Consider the following 22100-nt stretch of genomic DNA (forward strand, 5'->3'; position numbering starts at 1 on the left):
GGCATGAGTTTCAAGCTGCTGGAGCTGGGACTTGAATTGCGGTTAGCCAGGTGGGAGTCCAACACCTTAACCCGTACGCCACCTACTGGCCCAGGCTCTTTCATTCTTCATCATTTGAAAGATGATTCCTAAACGGCTTCTGAAAGACTAGGAAAGAAACATAAAGAGGAATTGACAATCTTTAGAGAGTACAAATAATTCAGCATTTCTCAAAATTCAGGAGCCCTTATAAAGGAATAAATCTTCATGGGCTTGTAATAGCCATCCATAATCACTAATGCTTAGTTATTGGTTTATTAGCAGAGAATCAGTCAAAAAATAACCGCCCCAAATTTTTTTTTCTAAAAGTTTGTTGTGCATATTCCGGTCACATTTTGAAAGTGGATATCTTGGCTTCTTTGAGCAAACAATGTCAGTTATTTAAATAAAAGCATACAGAAAGCAAATATTGTTAAAAAAAATAGAAGAAAGCCTATTATAGTCTAAATGGTCAAAACCCAGTTCTAGAAACTTCTGGCACCTACACTTAAAGTGATATTAATGAGATCCAGGAGAGGACAGACCCAAATTATGAAAGTTCACTTATGGGAGTAACATCAGCCTGTTTGTTAATTAGTTGTTTTTCTAGTCACATACAGGTTGTTAAAAAAAAAAAAAAAAAAAAAAAAAAACAAACTTTGTTAAAAAAACATATTCAAAAGGAATTTTTTGGTTGTTTAAAGATGGCTGCAACAGTCCATTTTCTACTCTTACATAAAAGAAATACAGTGAATGGTTTTCCTTTCCTGTAAACAGACTTGTAGCATCAGCTCCCTAGGCACCGCTGATAATGAGAAACTGGTAGTTGAACGGATAAGTCAATGAAGTCAAAGAAAACACAGAGCCAACTTAAGGAAACTTCTTTCTCATGGTTAGAAAGAAAGAGCAGGGCAGATTCAGTGCTAACTGTATAAGGCTGAGGCTCTTCCCTGCCTGCTCATGAATTCTGGGGTCCTGGAGTTTGAGTAGCAGGCATAGGAGGTTCCTGGTTGCACTTGCCAGGATCCTGCATTTGGGAGTTGTTCAAAGTTGAATTGTGAACATCTTCACTGTTTTTAAAGAGCTGAGCTAAAGATAAGCACGAAGGATCAAATTCTGCAGTCCTTTAAATGAACATGGCAGAATTAATGTATTGATTTTTTAAAGTCGGCTTATTTAAAATTAATGTCTGGATTCCTTACCAATCTATGGTTTTAAACCAAACATTGTAGCTTTTTTCAAATCTATAAATGCAACCTGTGAAAATTTTGTTCTGCCTATCCTGACAGAGAGCAGTGCCAACTGCTTAGTGCTGAAAAGAGATCTTTGTCCTTTTCTTGTCAAATGAAATAAAAGCATCTTTAGGAATAGGAAGAACTTTTCTGTGGAAATTCATCTGTATCAAAAAGCACATGTACAAGAAGTACTTACAAGTGAGACCATAACAATGCAAGAAACAGTCACCAGGTAGCCTCACTACCTGGTGACCAAGTATTTAGACAATGTTCTCAATTCCCCCTCTTGGACCAACCTCAAGAAACATACACACACACACACACACACACACCCACCCACACATATTTTGGCACATATGGAAAATATTTTTCAAAAATATTTTGAGGCCATTGAGACCATTTTCACATTAAAGAAAAGACTGAGCTGATTACTTCTATATAATCCAATAAAACAGGCTCTTGCTTCATAATATTGATAGTAATATTAGATTTTCTTTTTAGTAAGAGTTTTAAGTGACACATTTTTCATCCCATATCATCAAGCACATCTGCTTAAACCCCACCATTAAAAGCTGTCACTTTTTCCCTGACAGTTATTCAGTCTGGTTTTGCATTTAGAATCATAGTCCTTCATTGATTATTCCATTATCAGACAGCTACTATCTGGTAAAAAGGTACATCTAGAACAAAGACTTTTATTTAGCCAATCCTTTATAGCCCTGCAGGACTATAACTGGAACACGTGAGTGTAACACCAAAGGATGGGATATGGTTTACTGGGTAGGTATTCCTAGGGGGGATAAACTAGTTGATTTGAAGTCAACTACCATTTCTTTTCTATGATTTGGTATTCACTCAGACAAATGGAAGAGAAATGGAAACTTTTTTTTTTTTTTTTTTCCTGGTTGCAAATCCCACTTCTCTGGGTTTCTTATACATGGACAGGGTGTTCATTCTGATAGTTCACAATTTTTATCTTTGTTTTTGTTCTTCCTTAATCAGCCTACACAGCCTCAGGCACATCTCAAGCCAATCGATATGTGGGACTAAGTCCAAGAGACCCATCCTTCCTACATCAGCAACAGGTGGGCAAGTTTCACCAGGTGTAATGGTGTAGCCACGCTTTCGCTTTGGGCTTTTCTTCATGTTGCCTCTCAGATCTGGACTCAGAATGGGGCTCATGGGACCGAGATTGATTATTTCATTTTCCAAAATTTTTTCTCATTTATCCTTTGTTTCTCACCTCTCTGCACAGAGTTTCTCCAATTGGCTCGTGACCTTTCCATCTCTGTGGCATCTATTGATAACTTCCATGGGTTTAGTGTTTCGGCCAGAATGTTTTTTGCAGTCTTATTGGCTATTGAGAACTTACTAGTCTATAGCTTTCAAAGGCAAAATTTGAAAACTGATTCAAAAGCCAATTAAAGTAGAAACAGTACATAATTTGTGTTTTTGAGAGATTTCATATTTTCCAGATGTTTTATTCCTCATTTTTGTATTTCAGTCCAAGAAGATGAGTTATGAAGCTAAAATCTCAGGCAACACATCATTTCTATTTTAATAGGTTTAAATTGGTTTACTGATTTCAGATGTGATAAAACACTTTTTTTGTTCTGCTTTCTTACATCATTTATGTTTCAAGTAGCATTTTAAATTTCACATCTCATTAATGCTGTAAATTTAATGCAAATGAAGTGTTTATACAAACTGTGAAAATATACAGCCAGGATTAATGGTGGTTTATAAACAGATTAGCCACAGTCCAAAGCATGGGCTCTACCAATATAGAGATCCCATGATTCTAGTTATAGGATAACAGAGATAATTCTAGATACTTCAGAATTTGAATATTTTTTATGATGTGTATGCTTACAACTTTCAAGTTTTGATAGCAGAGTACTTTGAAATTAACAGTATACAAAATATTACCTAGGATAAATGACTGTAATAAGTAAGCAAGAGCTGGTATTAACTAATTTGCTCTTCATCTGCAAGTTGTCTGTGCGTGAATTTGAGTTTTTATATATATATATGAAGCCTGTGCAGGTACTTGTGCCCACTTATTTTGTTCTAGATTTTTTCACCTTACACTTAACTCTGCTTCGTGTGTAGTTCTGGAGTCCTTTCCGGTTACAGGCCAAGGTGGCAGACTGTATATATTAAAGGTCACCACATGCAGAGTTCAGAGAAAATCATAAAGATAATAGCTTATTCAGGATACTTGATGTTTTGCCAGGTTTAAAAAAAGCCAAACAAAACAAAACAAAAGAGTAAGAACTAACTGAAAACATCTGTACACAGTTATGGAAATACCAAATAATAATTAGAGGTTTTGCCAGCCATTGGCTTTTCAACGTAATTCTCTGGAATGTTGCTTTTTTTCACCTCTAAAATTGCTATAATATGAAATGTGTTATAATTACTATAATATGGTTCTATTTGACAAATGTATGTGTTCATTGTGTTTTTTTAAACATATGCAGAATTTATAGGTTTAGAAACTTGTTCTTTTAAAAATCATTACACATATTTTCAGAAATAGTTTTGTCATGGGATTTGCATTATTCTTTATGACACATCCCTAATTTCCAGTTAATTTTTAATTCATAAAAACATGCCTCCATTATTTAAACCATTAGTCCCAAACACATTTAGAGTATTATAACCAATTTCATGTATTTAGAAGCAATCTTCCTTTCCCCCTCCCCTATCCCATGGCAATTTCGATGTTTTATCATTTATGACTAACTTTGGCAATATCATGTAATTATGACCATAGAAGTTCACCAATATAAAAGTTACTTCTTTTTTCAAATATCTAGAGATATATAAATAAATAAAGAAAGCATAATGAAAAATTGGGTCTTTTATTTTTTTTTTTAAGATTTTTATCCATATAGTGCATGTACTTACGGGAGAGGGAGAGAGGGAAAATGAGAAATCTCGTCTCGGGGCGGGGGGGAATGGCTATATGGTAATCCCTTCTCCTCCAGTCTCCCTTAGGCTTTAGGGCATGTACTCACAGATGCCTGGTGTGATTTTCAAGCTACCATGTCCAGGACTCAAACCATGGTCTGCCATGTGGGAGTCTAACACCTTAACCACATACCACTTGTTGGCCCCAGAAAATTTGAGTCTTAATGTAGATAGAATTCTGGGCACATTGTAATTGGAACAATATATATGAGTTCTAGAACTCCACACTTTTTTCAACAAAGACAACCACTTGTTATTTATGTAGATAATGTTGAGTAAAGACCACTGTTCAGTTTAATGGTATTTATGGGACATATAATGTATATTAATCCTTGGTAGAAAAAAATCCTCACATGCTTCATAGTTAAAATTTTTAAATACTGGGTAGACAAAGTGTCCTCTATGTAATGAAAGAATTAGCAATACTTTTTGTTACGAGGAAGTCCAATTTACCAAATTATTCATGAACTACCATTTGGAGGCTTGCAGAAAATAATGTCAAATGCGTATCCCACTATATATGGACATTACTAAACTAAGGCTTCATTTAAAAGCCTATTATTTTTATCCTTAAAAATTTTGAAAGAATCATAGAGATGAAATTTTTTATTTACTAAATAGGAGTGAAGGGACAGAAATAGTTTAAATGACTTTAGTAGAATAAAGGTTATTCTTTTCTACAGCAGAAACGAGATTGATTTACTGTGTCCTTTCATTACTTTACAAAGATTTAAAAGAGAGCACTCTTCCAGCGGCAGGTTCTAAATGCTTTCGGTTTAAAGCACTCAATGATGAATGAAAAGGAAAATCAAGGGGTACATGAAATAAAGGTAATCAATCACTTTATATTAGCTAGGAGAAATTCAAAATTAGAAAGGCAATGGTTTTAGTCTGAGAGAGTTCTTTTAAACATTCCCCATAGCCTTTAATATACATGACCCCCTAAGAATAAATATTGTCACCAGATACATTCTTCAGTTCATTGCAGCTGCTTTATAAAGATTTATCTTTTTAGATTATGAAAAGTATTGATGTGCATTGTTGAGTGCTATTTTTTCCTTAGAAAAGAACTTTAACACAGCCTATAAAAATTACAGTTAGCAATAAATTTTAAATTGCTGAGTAATTTGGACTATCTTATAAATAATCTTTCTACAAAATGACAATAGAGTTTTCAATATAGACAGTTCTAATACACAAGCATACTAGCATTCTTTTTTTTTTCATACTAGCATTCTTAAAAGTGGAAAATATTAACATTAACCCTATATTCAATACACAATCATACTAGCATTCTTAAATGAAGTGGAAAATATTAACATTAACCCTATATTCCACCTGTAAGAGTAATACATTCATGCTAGCAAATATGAATACTAGAAGTCTATGTCTTTATTCTTGGTACATATGCAGTTGTTGCTAATATATACACATTCTTGTGCTCCTTTTTAGACAATGATTATTACTGGTTGATACTGGTTGTCATACTAGCATTCTTAAATGAAGTGGAAAATATTAACATTAACCCTATATTCCACCTGTAAGAGTAATACATTCATGCTAGCAAATATGAATACTAGAAGTCTATGTCTTTATTCTTGGTACATATGCAGTTGTTGCTAATATATACACATTCTTGTGCTCCTTTTTAGACAATGATTATTACTGGTTGATACTGGTTGCCAGCTGCCTTGATATATTGTTTTCTTCTGAGTCTAGAATTTCACCTTTCATTGCAAATATGAGCTCTCATTTGTCTCTAAAATACAAAATCATATAAGCTTGAAAAATGCTTCACATATCAAATCAGCTGATAATTTGCCAGTAAAAACAGTTCTTGCTAATTACTCTTAATAATCAACCCATGTGAGTTGAATCAGGACTTGACTTTAAAATTTTTCTTTATCTTTTAACACAATCTTGAGTATCATTCAAAGTCTGGAACCAGTCTGTCTTTAGGGATAATTGGCTTAATTAATGCATTCACTGTTAGCATGGTGGAAACATTAAAATCAGAACTTCAATTGAAGCTTCATTCTTCTTTAACTTTTCTACTGGAAGATGGTATGGTGGCCCGAAGAAGTTGTGGGTCTTGCTTTGGCAAACTGAACTCTATAGTCTCTGCTCAGAAATGTTGTTTTATGGTTTGGAATGTTTCCAGAAGTGTGAACAACCTCCTCTTTAACTTAACTTCCTGGAAGTTTAGCAAAATGTAATGTTTCCTTTCCTCTTTCTATTTCATGAACATATCATGCACCCTCATTATGATAGGCAGTGAAGGAACCATATTTTCCAAGTTTTATTTCCTGGAGAAAATAGGAATAACCTAGCAGTGTTGGAGATTGCTAGAAAGCACAGAAATTATTTTATAATCCAGTCTAGCGATTTTACTATGAATGGATAACATGAGGCAATTTATTTGAATTAACACCAATTCTTTATCTAATCTTAAAACATATGTCAATTTCAGGCCTTCTTTCTTTGCTACCTTAGGAAGTTTGGTACTATAAGAGAATCTAGGTAGTTTGATTATTATTATATTTGAGTCTAAGGTCATATTAAAGTCATAAATCCTATGCTTTAATAGCAGCACAATATATTTTTTAAAAATCTTTTTTGTGAGTTGGCGATAAAAGTTAGCAGCCAAGAAGCTCCTTGTTTAGAAATAAAGGATCATTCAAACAAGCCACTGAAGCGCAAATTAATTTTTGATATAGATTTGAGATTTTTTTGGTGGAATAAATTTTTTATTTTTTTGTCTTCTCTGAGACAATAAAGGGAAGTAGACTCTAATTTGTAAGGAAATAAGGCTTATTGTTATCATCTCAAAATTAAAATCTCATGACTATATGTGCTACCTATTAGAGCTAATGAACGAGTGGCCTGGTCCATTCAGGTCCTTGCGTTATTTCTCACAATTGCATGGATTTTATTGGTGCTTGAGCTTCAGCATGTTACATCTCTTGCATGACTATATAATGCCTTTATTTCAATTTCAATTATTGGGCTAATTTGTACCAACATATATTTAACACTTTTCTTAATATAATTTGAAAGTACTTTCCATTACACTGAAAATTTCTGTTACACAAAAGTGGTTGTTTTAAGAAATTGCTTCTGTTGAATTTTTTTTTTTTAACTAAGATATGAGTTGAAATCCCCTTAGGATATTTGTCCGGGTAAACGAGAAAGCCAAAGCATGGTTCATTAAAAGCCCTGGAAAGGTAGTCATTTATTAGGGGCAAGCAATTGAAAGAACACAAGTGGACTATCAACAAAGTTTTCAATAAAGTCAGGAAGCAGGTTATCAACACTTGGGCTGTTCTTATTGTGTCTGTTATCATAATTGACAGCTTGACGTAAAACCCTATCACATGACTTCTGGGTAGGTATGTAAATGGATAAGAGGTCACTTTTCACATATGCTAGCTGAAAAGGAAACACATTTAAAGGAAGTTCCAGTCAAAATAATAGCTATGCAAATGTTTAGCTTTTGGCTATGTGTAAATTAAAAAAAAATCTTCCATCGTCTTTCTTTTATCATTCATTCATTTGTTCACTACCTCTATTGGTTATCAAAGGCCAAAATACTGATAAGTTATTCTAATTAATGTAAAAATAAAATTATGTTTAGTGTAAATTTAAATTCCATTCAACACAAACAGATGGGGAAATTTTCTTCTTTTCTTTTAATTAACTTTAAAAGTTTTAAGTTGAATAAGGGAAGTAGAGGAACTTCTGAAGATTATATTTACAGATGTGTTAGCCTTAAGTATTCTTGGACTGTACATGAAGGATAGGTTAGGAAAGGAATAATGAAAGGCAAACTGATGTGGAGGGTAAGAACTGGGGATTAGAAGTTAGGATTTTGAGTTTTAGTGTTGACCTGAATAGAGCATGTCTAACACCTTAACAGGTCCTTAAACCTTGTCCTCCTGGAACCTTATCTTGGAAAGGAAAGGGAACAGATTGAACTATGTTATCTTCAAAGTCCCTTGAAATCTTAAATTTCACAAGTTAAAGTAGCCTTCATTGAAAAAATAAAAACTTTCATTTTCTAATACTTAAGTTAGGATTCATGGTCAGTAATGTTTATTCAGCTCATGGCCTATGTATACCCAGTTAACTTAATTCTATTCTGCTAATTAATTTACATGTCAAAAAGCATGATTTTCTGAAGTAAACTGACCTTAGAAGTGACTTTAAGGTACCAGGATTATCTTAAATACTTTTTTTTCCCTATATGTGTTACATGTCCCATGTATAACATAATTTCATTTGACCATTTTGGTTTAGTAAGGTTACATACTATTCATTAAGAGACCATTATCTACTTCATGACAGATAATTAAAAATAGTAATAAAATAAAATTTGACTAATCCAAGAGTTAAGTGGAAAGCATGAATACCAGAGTGTTAATCTTTTTAAGTCCTCTTCCCCAAGTCACCCACCAAAAATTTGATTCCTTGAGGCATATAGAAAAGTAAAAAAAAAAAAAGTGAGAGAACATAAAATTTATCTTTCAAGACATTCCTCTGAGAATTGCTGTAAACTTAAAAAAAAAAAAAGTGAAAGGTAAATTTGCCTGTGTTGATTATTCTATTTACAGTTTAATGGTTTATTGGTTCAACAGAGAACTGTTGTCATCAAGAGGACTGTTAGTACATCAGCTTGTTTGCTGAGTGTAGCAAAGTAGAACATTTTGCTTATCTTCTTTCTTCTGTTCCCAAAGCTAATTGCTATGCATTTAACAAAAACCCCTGTTGATAACAAGGGCCCTCATTTGAATACACACTTATTCTGAAATCACAGTTAATATTGTTTCTTTATGGATATCAGTTACTACATAAGTATCTGAGTGTAGTAAAGGGAAGGACAATGATCCAAATATTAGGTGTTTCCCATGCAGATTTTTGAGGAAACCAAATGATCCCCATTTCTTCTTTTTCTGAAATTACCTTATTGGAGTGGGCCAGGAACAGGTTACCCTTCAACTTGAACTTCTTCCCTAAGAACATAGGCAGTGAAAACTTCATTTCTTGGTTGTTTGGACTATTTCAACTCTACCCCTTAACTGATAGCTTTTCTAAGAGGACACCCTTTCTAATTCTTCATCTTTTGTTTACTTTTGAAATTCTGAGCAGAATTGGTTTAATATACATCTTAATTTAATTTTTTAGGCAATCTGATTTCATATTGGTAGGTGCATATAAATTAAAGAATTAAAACGATTCATAGAGTATGTGTTTTGATGGGATATGCCCATGATCAGGTCTGCCTTATAATCTAAATTTTAAGAAGAATAAGAATTTCTCCCCACTTCCACATACAAACATATAACTCTAATAGATGCCATTGTAAAATAACCTACACTGATGTTTTAAGTTCGATTACTTGGAGAAAATAATTTCTACTTTTAAGGGACAATACTTGGGAAAGTCTTTAGAGTATAACTGAAACTATGAACATAGGAAAAAAGTATGTAAATAAAAGGTATGTATTTATGTGCCAGTTAAAATTAGTTTTAATTAATTGAGAAAAAAAGAGAATGATCTAACACTGATTCTCTCACAGTTCAGAAACTGAATCAGTACCTCAACCTCAAAAAAGATTATTTTCTATTTTCAAGCTTACAAGCTTACATATATTTACTAATGTAAAATGTTTTTTTAAAAAGGAACACTAGATTATACTAATAATAAGACTATTTAACATAGCTCCAAAAGAAGTATAAATATACCTAGATTCTGTTTACAGTTAGCTTGGTCAAGACTATCTTTTTTGGGGGGAGAGGGTTTTATTATTTTTTTCCGCTATAGGGAGTGTGCGCTCGCCAGACAGACAGAGAGAGACATAGAGATAGAAAGCGAGAAATCGCCCCCCCCAGGGGGGATGTCATGCCGCAATCCCTTCTCTTCCATTCTCCTCTTGGGATCTTGGGCACGCACGCACATGTGCCCGGTGTGAGTTTTAAGCCACCGGCTCCAGGACGCAAACCGTGGTCGACTACGTGGGAGTCCAGCGACATAGCCATTATGCTAACTGCTGGTTCCCAGTCAGGACTATCTTGATCTAATAAGGCTCTTAAGAATTGATTTTTTTATAAGTTAGTATGGAAATCTTTGGTGAATAGGTGATTACTATTTCTCTTGCTAAATTGTTTCTCTCATCTACACCATCACCTTTAACATTTCATTTGATCAGGTTTATTAATTCAAAGATGCTTTAAACAAAAGGTTTATTAATTTAAAAAAGGACAATGTTCTTGCCCAAGTAATATGGCTTAAATAAATTATAACAAACATGTATGTGTAAACACATGTCTCCTTAGAAGTGTCTGGAAAGGTTGATAATGCCAGTTTGCAATCTAAATAGGTAAATAAATTAAGTTATATTTTACATTTTTAGTAACAGAAAGAATATTAGTTCAGTACTAATCAATATTCTGCTAATTTCTTTAGAATTTAATTATTACTAAATAGGCTTATTATTTTTTCTTTAGGCATATTTCTAAAAATATTACATATATCTTAAAAATAGATAAATATGAATAACTAGAGTAAGGTTTAATGCTTTAGAGGCTACCCTTAGGAAAGAAAAGTCCAAAAATAATGTTGATTTTAAGTGTTCAGCATGTGGCTAAAGGTATCCCACTTGACATTAGAGTGGTAGAATAGACAAATTAAAAATGAGCAACATTAAAAGAAAGAAACAAATTAATTTACATATGTATCTTTTCAAGGAAGCATAGTGATCCTGCATGCTAAAGCCAATCAGTTAGTGATATTGACATTCCCCTGGTTTTGTGAAAAATGCTCTTTGTGAAGACTTCTCCAATCTAAACTGAGAGCTCCCTAAAAACAAATCTGAAGTTAATAATGAACAAAACTCATATGTGTATGCCCAAATATACCCTTCTCTTATTGAGAATGTTTAAGTCATTCAAAACCAGCATGTTATTTAACTAGAACAGTGTAAGTGGATTCTAAGGTAATCTTTACACAAAGTCAAGTTTCTTGAACTATTTTTATATTGTTTCCAGAGTACTTTTAAAGCGTGTGCTTTGAAATAGATAACTGGTTTACTCTGTTACTGTAAAACCAAACAGAAACGGAAACGATTTGTTCCCTAACATTAAATTTCTGATTAGATGACCCATTTTGAAAACTTTTCATAAGCCTGCCATGTTGCTTCTCGCATACTAGACTGGACAAATTTCCTTCTTTGAAATAGTAAAGTTATGTGATCTGTTTGATTTAAAATTAATCAGGTATTTATTTTTACCTTTATGCAAGTTTTTGGTCTATTTTAAAAATACTTCTTTTTCTTTTAAAATTATTTCCTGATTTATGACTTCTTAGTGTGAGTGTATACACACACACACACTCCCTGAATAGAAGCTGCATATCTATCGATATATTTATCTATCGGTCTATCTGTCTAGCTATGTGAATGGAACTTTTTCAGTTCTTTAAATTATGAAATCACTTTTTCCTAAAATAGCAATATGATATTATTAATTTTGGGAATTTAGATGGCATTTTTGAACATTTGTAGATTTATAGTAAACTGAACAAAAACTTTCAATTCTAAAACTCTAGAATCACTTTTAGAGTGTGCAGCAACTTGAGAGTCTACAAGGAAAAGTAAAGATTCTTAATAGTCAATTTGTTTTTAGCTATCACATTATCAGAAGGGATTAAAATAGTTTATCATAAGTTTAAAGGCATTTTGGCTCCAATCATCTCTTGAAATTCTTAGTAGCCAGCAGGGTTTAGTGAATAGCTGTGAAGAAGTCATCTTTTCAATGCTAGATCGAGTTAATTTACAGCATGGCTATCTAAAGGTTAAAATTCATGATTTTCTAGAGTGTATTTTTTTTCCCCAAAGCCAGATAAGTTTACTTTCTTAAGCATAAAAATAAGCAATATATCTTTTCAATAAATCTGCTAGCACTGTAGGGCAGCTGTTAACCAAACAGAGGTGGATAGGGTTACTCGAACAATTTCTGAAGGGCAGAACTGATGATTCGGAGATCTGGGAAGAATTTGTTTCAGCTTGTATCCATTGCATTCCTCACTTTCTTCAGATGTAGTAAAGTATTTTAAATGCCATTACTCTGAATTTAAAAATAAAAGGAGAAATTCTTATGAACTCTTTCTAAACAATGCCACTTCAAGTAAAGCAGAATTAGTTAACATCTAAAATTGAATACTTTCATGCTTCTCAACAGAAGTTAGGGCAAATGTTTGTAAGGTGGGATCTTTCTTCTCTAAACTGCATGTCTTCTGTGTTTTTCAAACTGCATGCTTAAAGTTGTTGATTATTTTACTCAGTGCAGATGATTTGGTATGTTGCATAGAACAAAAAGCATTTTTATTTTCTTTCTAAAATATATCTATTGAACATTAACGTTTGCTTTTGTTTCAGCTCAATTGGTACTCTAATAATGGCTAATTGTTATGTTCTAAGCATTTGTTTCTCTTGTATGCTTTAATTAATAGAGAAGCATATTGCAATAGCTTTTTCTGAGAAAGTTTAGGAATTTTGCATTTCAGAGTAAGATTTTCTTTTGCTTTTATTTTTTTTCTTTAAGTTGCCTCTAGGGATAGTAAGGTTAATGCCATGTACAGTACTAGTTTGCATGTGTTCAATTAAATACTAAAAACTGTAGTACTGCTCGATCCATATCTGACTGCTAGGTTTCAATTGACAGCTGAGGATTTGTGACTGGACCATGAATCAAAACGGCAGGCATTTATACCCCAGTACCAGTGAGGATACATTGGGAATTACTTGGCAAAGGTAACATTTTAATTATTTCCAACCCTACACTTACACCTAAAAATTACATGAGCAATAGTGTTTGTTTTTAACTAGCTTTACAGAAAATATATGTTAAAAATTTAGTTGTTTGGCTCTACCATCCTTCTTCCCCTACCCCCCTCCTGTATTTTTTATTTAAATGCAACTTCAAATTAATTTGGGGCTACAGCATATGCTAACTAATCACTGGGATTTCTAAATGCTTTCAAATGTTTTATACCATTTCTAATAATTTTGGTGGGGGAGGGGGGAATTTAACATTTAGAGTTTAGGACCTAAACCATGAAATCACAGCTTTAGGGAAGATTTTTCAGCTGAGGATAAAGCATTGATTTTTCACATTATAGATTTTTGTCATTTCAACTCTTTGCTGCCAACTCTTAAGCCATTTTATTGTTCATTTATTTCCCTGTAAAAGAGAAAGACTAATGAAAAAAAATCAACTTACAAGTTATCTTTTATTCACAGCACCCATACATTTTGGAGTGGAAAGATTGTTGGAATTGTAGTCAAAAGGGATTTGTTTTAAATAAAGTTTAACATCTATTTGTATACTAATATGAAGCATGGAGGACTGACATTACTTAATTGGCCGAGAGAATTATTCTAAAATTTCTTTTCAAAACCAATTTTGATGTTGTCACATGTATTGGTTTTAGAAAATAAGTAGTTCTTTTTTTTTGGAGAGGTTTTCGCTGTAGAGCACATGCGCCAGACAGAGACTGAGAGACAGAAAGCGAGAAATCACCCCCCAGGGGGGATGGTCACACCGCAATCCCTTCTCCTCCATTCTCCTCTCGGGATCTTGGGCACGCACGCACACGTGCCCGGCGTGAGTTTTAAGCCACCAGATCCGGGACGTGAACCGCGGTCGACTACGTGGGAGTGCAGCGACATAGCCATTATGCTAACTGCTGGTTCCTGAAAATAAGTAGTTCTAAGTTGATTTCTAATGCATTGTTTCAATAAAGAACAAATGGTGTTAAACTGACAGATTAAATAGTTATCATGATATAATCATATGTTGTAAGAGAAAAGAATTTGTAGGAGAGCATAAGGGAATCCCTAACAATATAACTAGAAGTAGAGCAACATAAGTTGCCAACCCTGCTAAGATGTAATCTTCCCTTTACTGAAAATGTCTATGTAAAGGTATGTACTTAGGTCCTAGTTGCACATGGACTGTCCATCTCTGTATTGATTGATAAAACATTTCTAAAGAGTGGAGTTTAAAAGAGCTGAATTAAATTTCAACTCCCACGCAGGTAAAAATTAAGAAATTTTGAGGGACCAGCAGGTGGTGTAGTGGTTAAGATGTTGGACTCCAACATGGAAAACCATGGTTTCAGTTCCAGACTTGGTGGCTTGAAATCATCCCAGCTACGTGTGCATGCATGACCAAAATACCAAAGGGAGACTGTAGGAGAAAGGATTGTGGTGTGGCCATCCCCTCTGGGGGATGATTTCTCACTTTGCCTCTCTCTGTCTTCTCTTGCTGTCTCTCTCTGGTGAGTGCACTCACTCTATTGGAAAAAAAAATTAAGAAATTTTAATTAACATTTAGATATTTTAAAAATATTTATAAAAACTCTATGAAATTTTATTTTTTTCTCTACCCAAAATGAGTACAGTATGACTTTTCCTTTGTTTGCAGATTGGTAGAACATCTATTTTAGAAATAGATAATTTTCCTTATTGTGATAATTTTCTCCAAGTATCTTGTATTATTTCTCCCTTTAGAAAAAAAATACAGTAAATACTTACAAAAAATAAGATAAACTTTTATTTAAATAGTCTTATGAGGAGCAGTAGATGGTGTAACGGTTATGTCACTGGACTCTCACATGGCTGATGGTGGTTAGAGTCCTGAACCCCTTGGCTTGAAACTAATGCTGAGCACATGTGTGTGGGTACCCAAGATCCCAGGAGAAGAATGGAAAAGGGATTGTGGCATGGCCATCCTTCCTGGTGGATGATGTCTCACTTTCTCTCTCACTGTTTCTGTGTCTGTGCATCCCCCTTCCATAGTAAGTTCACTTTTTCCCTAAGGCAAAAACATCTAAAAAATAAAAATAGTCTTAGGACCAGCAGTGTAATGGCTATGTTGCTGAACTCCCATGTAGTTAACCGTGGTTCAAGTCCCAGACTTAAACTCACTCCGGGCACATGTGCGTACATGCCCAAGATCCCGAGAGGAGAATGGAGGGGTAGGGATTGTGGCGTGGCCATCCACCCTGTGGGGTAATTGTTGCTTTTTCACTTCCTTTCTCTCTGTCTCTCTCTCAGAGCACACATATCCTCTGACAAATTGATTTTTTAATTAAAAAAAATAGTTGAGGGCCAGCAGATGTGAAATGGTTATATCGCAGGACTCCCATGGAGTTGACCACTGTTCGAGTCCTGGACCCGGTGGCTTAAACTCATGCTGGGCTTGTGTGCATGCATGCCCAAGATCTTGAGAGGAGGATAGAGTAGAAGGGATTGCAGTGTAGCCATCTCCTCTGGGGGGTGATTTCTCACTTTCTGTCTCTCTGTTTCTCTGTCTTTCTGGTGAGTGCACATGCCCTATAGCAAAAAATCTCTCTTAAAACAAAATAAAAGTTGGAATTAATAAATATTTTAAAGGTAATTTATTTGCATTTGCTGTCATAATGCTTGAATTTTATTTTACTAAATAATTTCCTTATATTTCATGCTCTGCCATCAGTAAGCAAAATGGCCTGTGTCTGCATACACACTTACCATATTAACAATCGCGAATCAGAAGACATTTGCAAATGTGCCTACCGCTGAGTGAACATTCAAATCTGTGGTTTACTGATGACAGTTATTTTATAAAATAGGACAGCACCTCTAAAATACATTAATGGCAAATAAAGATGTACATCATTGCAGATTTCAAGTATAATTTCACCTACTTTCTAGTATTTTTTTATTTTAAAGTTAATATTCCCTCCTCTCTTCTCCCTAAAAAGGTGAGTAGATAATAAGTCATACAATGGATGAGCTGGAATGAATGAATGTGATGGCTAAACTCAGTTCTTAGGGGAGTGTTAATGTTATGTCATAGATCCCCTTCCTGGAAAAATATTGGTGTGATTAATTGATTTTAGGTTATAATGAGTCAGAAAAATATTTCAGAATTTATTTAGTCAAAATTTCTTCCCAGGGCCAACAGGTGGCATGAAGGTTAAGGCACTGGATCCCACATGGCCAGCTTCGAGGTTCAAGTCCTGGCCATAGTAAGTGGCTTGAGGATCATGCTAGGCACATGTGTGTATGTGCCTAAAATTCTAAGAGGAAAGTGGAGAAGAAAGGATTGCAGAGTGGAGGAGATAGAATTGCAGTGTGGCCATCCTTCCCCTGGGCGCGGGGTGGGGTGGGGTGGGGGGGGAGGGGGGGGACTTCTCACTCCTCCCCTCTTCCTCCCCTCCCTTCTCTGGCAAGCCCATGCTCCCTGTAGGGGGAAACAAAACAAAACAAAACAAACAAACAAAAAACCCTTCTTCTTCTTAAAAATAGTGATTTTGTTTGAGTTAGCAGATAACGATGTATAAAACAGCCTTAATGATTCAAAAAGCTCATAAAAAGGTAGCTTTGGGTTTGTTTCTTCTATCATGAAACAGAAGGTACGTAATTGGTGATGAGAAGAATGATGTTCATACATTCAACAGGTACTTCTGAATCTTTACGCTGGGTTATCCTTGAATCTCTACACTGGGTTATCCTAGACCCTGTGACTGATAAAATGGTCGGTTTTTAAAATCTAAGTGTCATGTGGTTCAGAATAAATACACGCAAATGAGGTAGCAAATTGCTTTGTTTTATTACACTTTTCAAAAACACACAAGTACAGTCCTTATTTGACAATATAATATAATATTCATTTATAGTTGGTATCCTGGGATTGTTTTAAAAACGTACTCTTTTTTCTAGAAAGAATATTGAAAACGGAAATCATGAATGTCTATACTACTACTATTTTTTAAGGCAAATAATAGAGATCTAGAATCTTCTGAGCTGGGTTACAGTTTCAGAATCATCTGAATAAGTTGAAATTATCTGAGAAATGTAGATCTATTCAACCAGAAAATTGAATAATTTGCCTTTGTGGTGGAATAAAGAAAATACCACACGTTATTTTGTAGTGGCTGTTACTTTTTGTTTTTAACAAGAGGCAATCGATTCCTGAAATTTTTGAAGTAGAAACGAACAAAGCAAAGAGGGTATTGGTTTTGCTTTATTTTGTTTTGATTGTTGCCATTTCTTTCCTCATACAAACACTTGCCCGCTGTCACCGCTTTTTCTGGTTATGCCAGTCATTCTGTTGAAATATTCCCATGTCCAATGCAACTCCTTTTATAGGACTGGAAATGGCAGTGCTGGGGAGCTATTATAATCAAAGCCGGAAGCTTTCCTCCATTCCCCCATGCCCACCCCAACACATAAACATATACTTAGGAACCAAAGCTGAGTCTTTTGGAAAGTTTGCTTAGACTTCTGCGTTGCAACCCTGAGTGTGTTTTGTTGTTTTGGCCTTAGAATTCTATGAGCTCTGTGTGTGTGTGTGTGTGTGTGTGTGTGTGTGTGTGTGTGTGTGTGTGTGTGTGTGTGTGTGTGTGTGTGTGTGTGTGTGTGTGCGCGCATGCGTGTGTGTGTTTGATTATATGAGAGCGAAAGAGTTACTTGCACCTTGAGAAGATTTATTTTCCCACCTCAGCAAAAGGTCAGGTACTGCAGCCAGCCCAGAGTATAATGTGTTCATGAAGGGCTCTTCTACTTCAGTCAGGGAGGGCTCCGTCCAGGAGAGTAATAGGTGATGTATTGTTTACCTGAAGTACAGTCGTGTTTGTGCTTTGTGGATAAATCACGTTGTCGCATATGTGAGTTAAGTGGATGTAAACACATGCAGCAGTTACCCCCTAACTGGCTGAAACAATAGCCAGAACATAGCTTGTTCCATCAAATATGAAAGAGCAACATAATTGAATGAAAAAGAAAGCTGAAGGACAATCCAAGAATAATATAAACATAAGTTATTTTAAAATATCGAAGGGAGTGCTTTATGCAAAGGAGAAAGTGGATTTATTATTTCATTCTCTTTCTCCCCCTTCACCCCTTTCAGGAAAATGCAAAGCCACAAGTGAGTGGTTGTATGTGTCTGATGGCTTATATAAACATAGAAGAAGCCTTCAGATGGCTAAAATAAACGTGTGCGTGTTACTGAAGGATGTGTTTACACAAACCATTTGCTCAGTCTCTGAAATAATGAATAAATGAAGATTTTACTGAAATAATTGGAAGGATTTTTGTGTTTCTGCCGATGCCATAATTGAATAGCACCAAAGAGACTTTTATCAGCTGTTTTCCATGTTACATATGTTAGAGTTCCTTTCTATGAGTTGAATACTTCATTCTTTAGTTACTTTACACATGTTTTTCTAAGAAATTGTCGTTTATTACTGCAATTCTAGATCGTTGCTTGATTTCCCAAGAGAAATTTAGCAGCCAGTAAAGATTATTTGGATCTGGTTGGTCAGGAGAGGGAGGGCAAAAAGGAAGGAGTAATAGCATTCATTTCATATGTATAACTCTATTTGCATAAAACTACATCAGCCATTTACCACGTTTCTTGCCTTATCTGAAAAGTTTTATTTATGTAATGTATGCTCTCAAAAGGCGTAAGAATGAATACGTAAATAAAAGTAACTTTCGATATTGGTTTGTAAACCATGTGTTTGCATGTACATACATGTTTTTGCATGTGTGTATGCAGCTATATGTGTGCATATGTGCATGGAGCTATGTGTGTGTGTGTGTGTTTCAACATATGTGAGGCATGTGTGTGATAAGAGGAGCATGTGTCCTGACCTTAGGAGTCATCAAGAGTTAACTTTCATATCGACTTAGGCCATCCCTGTGAATTCACTAGGTTAGCATTTCCTGCTCTCAGTTTGTTATCTTGACACAGAACCATAGTACAACAGCTGGGTTGTTCCTGGAGTTCCTGGGGGGAGCTTTATTCTCAGAGTGCTGAATTTCCTTTTCAGCTGTCAGCTCTAAAGTGTGTTCAACATGTTCAACTTTTTATACACCATCCTGGGCCCCTAGCACCACTCTGGGACTATGATAGAAATGCTGATAAGGTAGATGAATCGAAGAATCTTTGGTTCAAGGCAGAGCATTACAAAAGCCAAAATTGCACAAGACCATTGTTTGGCAAAGGGGCTGCTCACTGGTGTAGAGGAACAACTCCATTCTTATCAAAATAATTTGCACCTGTTATGAAATCAAAACTAAAAATGTTACCGTTCTTAAGAATGATCTCCTTGTGGTTTTCACAGACACAGTATGTATTGAGCTGACTGTTGGAAAATATATTAGGATTTGCCTAACTTTCTCCATTTGTAGAGAAAGATGTGTACAACACGATGTTTCCTTTTTATCTAGGCAAACTCTTCAGAATACTTCCTAAGAAATGGATTGTATTCCAGCCAGACTTGCATGCTGCCGTCTCACAGTAAATGGGTCGGCAATCCATTAAGATGCCATTAGATAATCTAATTTGGAACTTAATCTCTAAATTAACCATGCTCCATACTTGAAGCATACTTGAGAGAAAGAAAAAAAGTTTACGTTTGAATCGATAGGGGAGCCGAAGCGTGAAGAAGGCTGTTTGTTTTTTCTGTAGCTGTGGTCACGTCTCAAGCCGTCTGGTAACCAGGAGAAACCAGACATGATGTAATTCCAGATTGAACTTGAACTTCAGGGACTTAGGATGGGGGAACAATGGACCATAGGAATCAATAATGTCCATTTTCCACATGATTATGTTTGGAGCTTTAAGTTAACCTTTATGGGGGAACCAGCAGGATCTGCAGTGTGACCAAAATGAGATGATGCAGAGACAAGATGTTAGAGGAAAGAAAACAACTTTTTCCGTGATATTTTCTGAGCAGCACTGCAGATTCCAGCAGGATTAGAAAAGTTCCCGCTCTGCAGTAAACCGCTGGCCTGTTCAGAGCACTCTTTGTTCGCTTAGGTAGGACAAACTTAATCTTACGTTTCCTGTCAGATGATTTTTGGCAGCGCTACTGCTGAGGGAGGAGCGTGATTCAGAAAATTCCCAAATGTAAACCTTGCTGATTAACCCTTTGCAATGAAAGGAAGTATATTAAACACCTACTTTACTTGTAGACGTTTTATGTAAAGTGCCATATTTACATATGTTTTACTTCCTTGACAAATCAGCTTCTTTGGCAGCAAATGCTTCATTTATTAGTGTACCTTTTTTGATTCTTAGTTCACTCCTGCTGTTAGTAGGTATGCAGAGAATTTTTAGTCATAGTTAGGTAACAAAGCCTGGGAATGAATAGATATGATAACAGAATAAATTAGAAAAGGAAAGGCAAAAGCCTATTTAGGCTCAAGGAACGGAAAAACAAATTTTGACTAGTTAGAAATTGTGAAAAGTTAGTTATTCTCTCACTTGTTCACTTTTGCTTTATATGAAGGAACATCTTCAGCACATGTGAACAGAGTAATGGGCATAATATCAAACATAGTTTAGTTTCTTAATTATTTTAGGCTTCAGAATTCTGACGTAAATAAGTTCTGTCTTTTAGAGGTGTGACTGTGCAAATAATACCTTTTTTAGCTCTTAAAACGAAAGCCATTTTTGAAAGACCTCTTTTTTTGCTTTTGTAGAAAACGTAAATTTCTATTTAATGTAGTGTGCTTTGGGTGATTTTCTGTAATGAAAGACACTATTTTGAAGTACCATTTTTGTAGAGAATTTTGTCTGCTGTTGAAGAATCACAAATGCAAATAAGAGGAGCAGTAGCATTTGCAACAATAGCTTTGAAAAGGAGCCCAGGGATAGAGAGGAATACAGACTAGAGAAAGAGGCTGGAAATCAACATGTGGGCCTGTCCCCTGTGGCACGGTCTGTGGGAAGAGATCAAATAGCTACTTTGGGTCCGATCATTTAAAATTTTTTTAATTGGCTAAAACCTCCCACAGCTACACAAGTTGTTATATATGTATGCATGTGTGTACTGTAATTTATTTAGTTAGTCATCTTCAGAATAATGCTTCATCTTTCAATGCTTCGTCTTTCATTTTTGGCTCTAAAATGTGAAAAAGATCCAACATACTTTTTAAAAAAAATGACAATTTGGTCTATCGAAGGGAAGAGCTTTCTTCTTATTTATGCTTCGACTAAACATTTTAAGAAGATATGTTTTTATTATGTTTAAGTCTCCATTGCTTTGGCGAAGGGTCTTCTAGAATTATGTAAGAACTTTTTACTAGAATTACAGTAATTGTAATGATCACATTGAATATTTAGTTTCTGTGGTCCTATACATAAGGATTTTTTTCTTGCTCTTCACTAGCTAAAATATTTCATTGGCATATGTCATTATTTTACTTAGAAAAGGCTAATATTCACCCATGGAAAAGTTAACATTTTAATCCAGCATGCCCTGATAATAAAAACATGCCTGAAACAATTGAATATAAATTAATGAGGTTTGATGGCCTACTGTTTGGATATGTTATTTTCAAAACTGTTGGTCCCCACGGAGTAGCAATAAAGAAGGCTATTTACCTACTTAGTTATGAAACAAATACGATTCTCTTTCATTACTATGAAGTGCAATCACTTGCAGTTAGAATAATTCCATGAGCCACCTGCAGTTTATGATATTCGGTGTTTCCCAGAGAGCCCGCAAGAATACTTTGCAGTTCAGGTAAGAGCTAGCCAGGGAGCTTTCTGATAGAGATTATTACAAATAGTAATAATCACTAGAAATCATCTTGCATGCAAATAGGATCATTCAGATGGCAATAATGATCCTTAAAAATGGGAAAAATAAGTTGAAGAAACCCAAGACTTATGTAAAGCACTTTGTGTATTTCACTTACAGTCTAGCCTCATCTGAAGTGGAACTCAATCAGCAAATTACTGACGTAGTCACATCTGTATACACATAAAGCAAAGACAAATATTGAGTTCAGCTGAGAAGTAACTAGAATTGGAT

The 22100-nt window shown here is 34.9% G+C and overlaps 1 protein-coding gene across 5 annotated transcripts in view; it reads left to right on the forward strand.

The window, feature by feature from the left end:
* NFIB (nuclear factor I B) overlaps nucleotides 1–22100 on the forward strand; it is a 269326-nt gene that overhangs the window by 235749 nt on the left and 11477 nt on the right. For 2 of the 5 annotated variants that reach the window (XM_006163839.3, XM_006163840.3), the window contains exons 10-11: nucleotides 2256–2338; nucleotides 12947–13035. The exons of 1 other annotated variant lie outside the window; for it this stretch is intronic. In XM_006163839.3, coding sequence (XP_006163901.1) covers nucleotides 2256–2338; nucleotides 12947–13035 — 172 coding nt within the window. The remainder of the gene's footprint in view (nucleotides 1–2255; nucleotides 2339–12946; nucleotides 13036–22100) is intronic. 2 more of the 5 variants (XM_006163842.3, XM_006163841.3) reach the window with 2 other exon arrangements.

The sequence above is a fragment of the Tupaia chinensis genome, unplaced genomic scaffold (genome assembly GCF_000334495.1).
Source record: "Tupaia chinensis unplaced genomic scaffold, TupChi_1.0 Scaffold143247_2, whole genome shotgun sequence".
Taxonomy (NCBI): domain Eukaryota; kingdom Metazoa; phylum Chordata; class Mammalia; order Scandentia; family Tupaiidae; genus Tupaia; species Tupaia belangeri.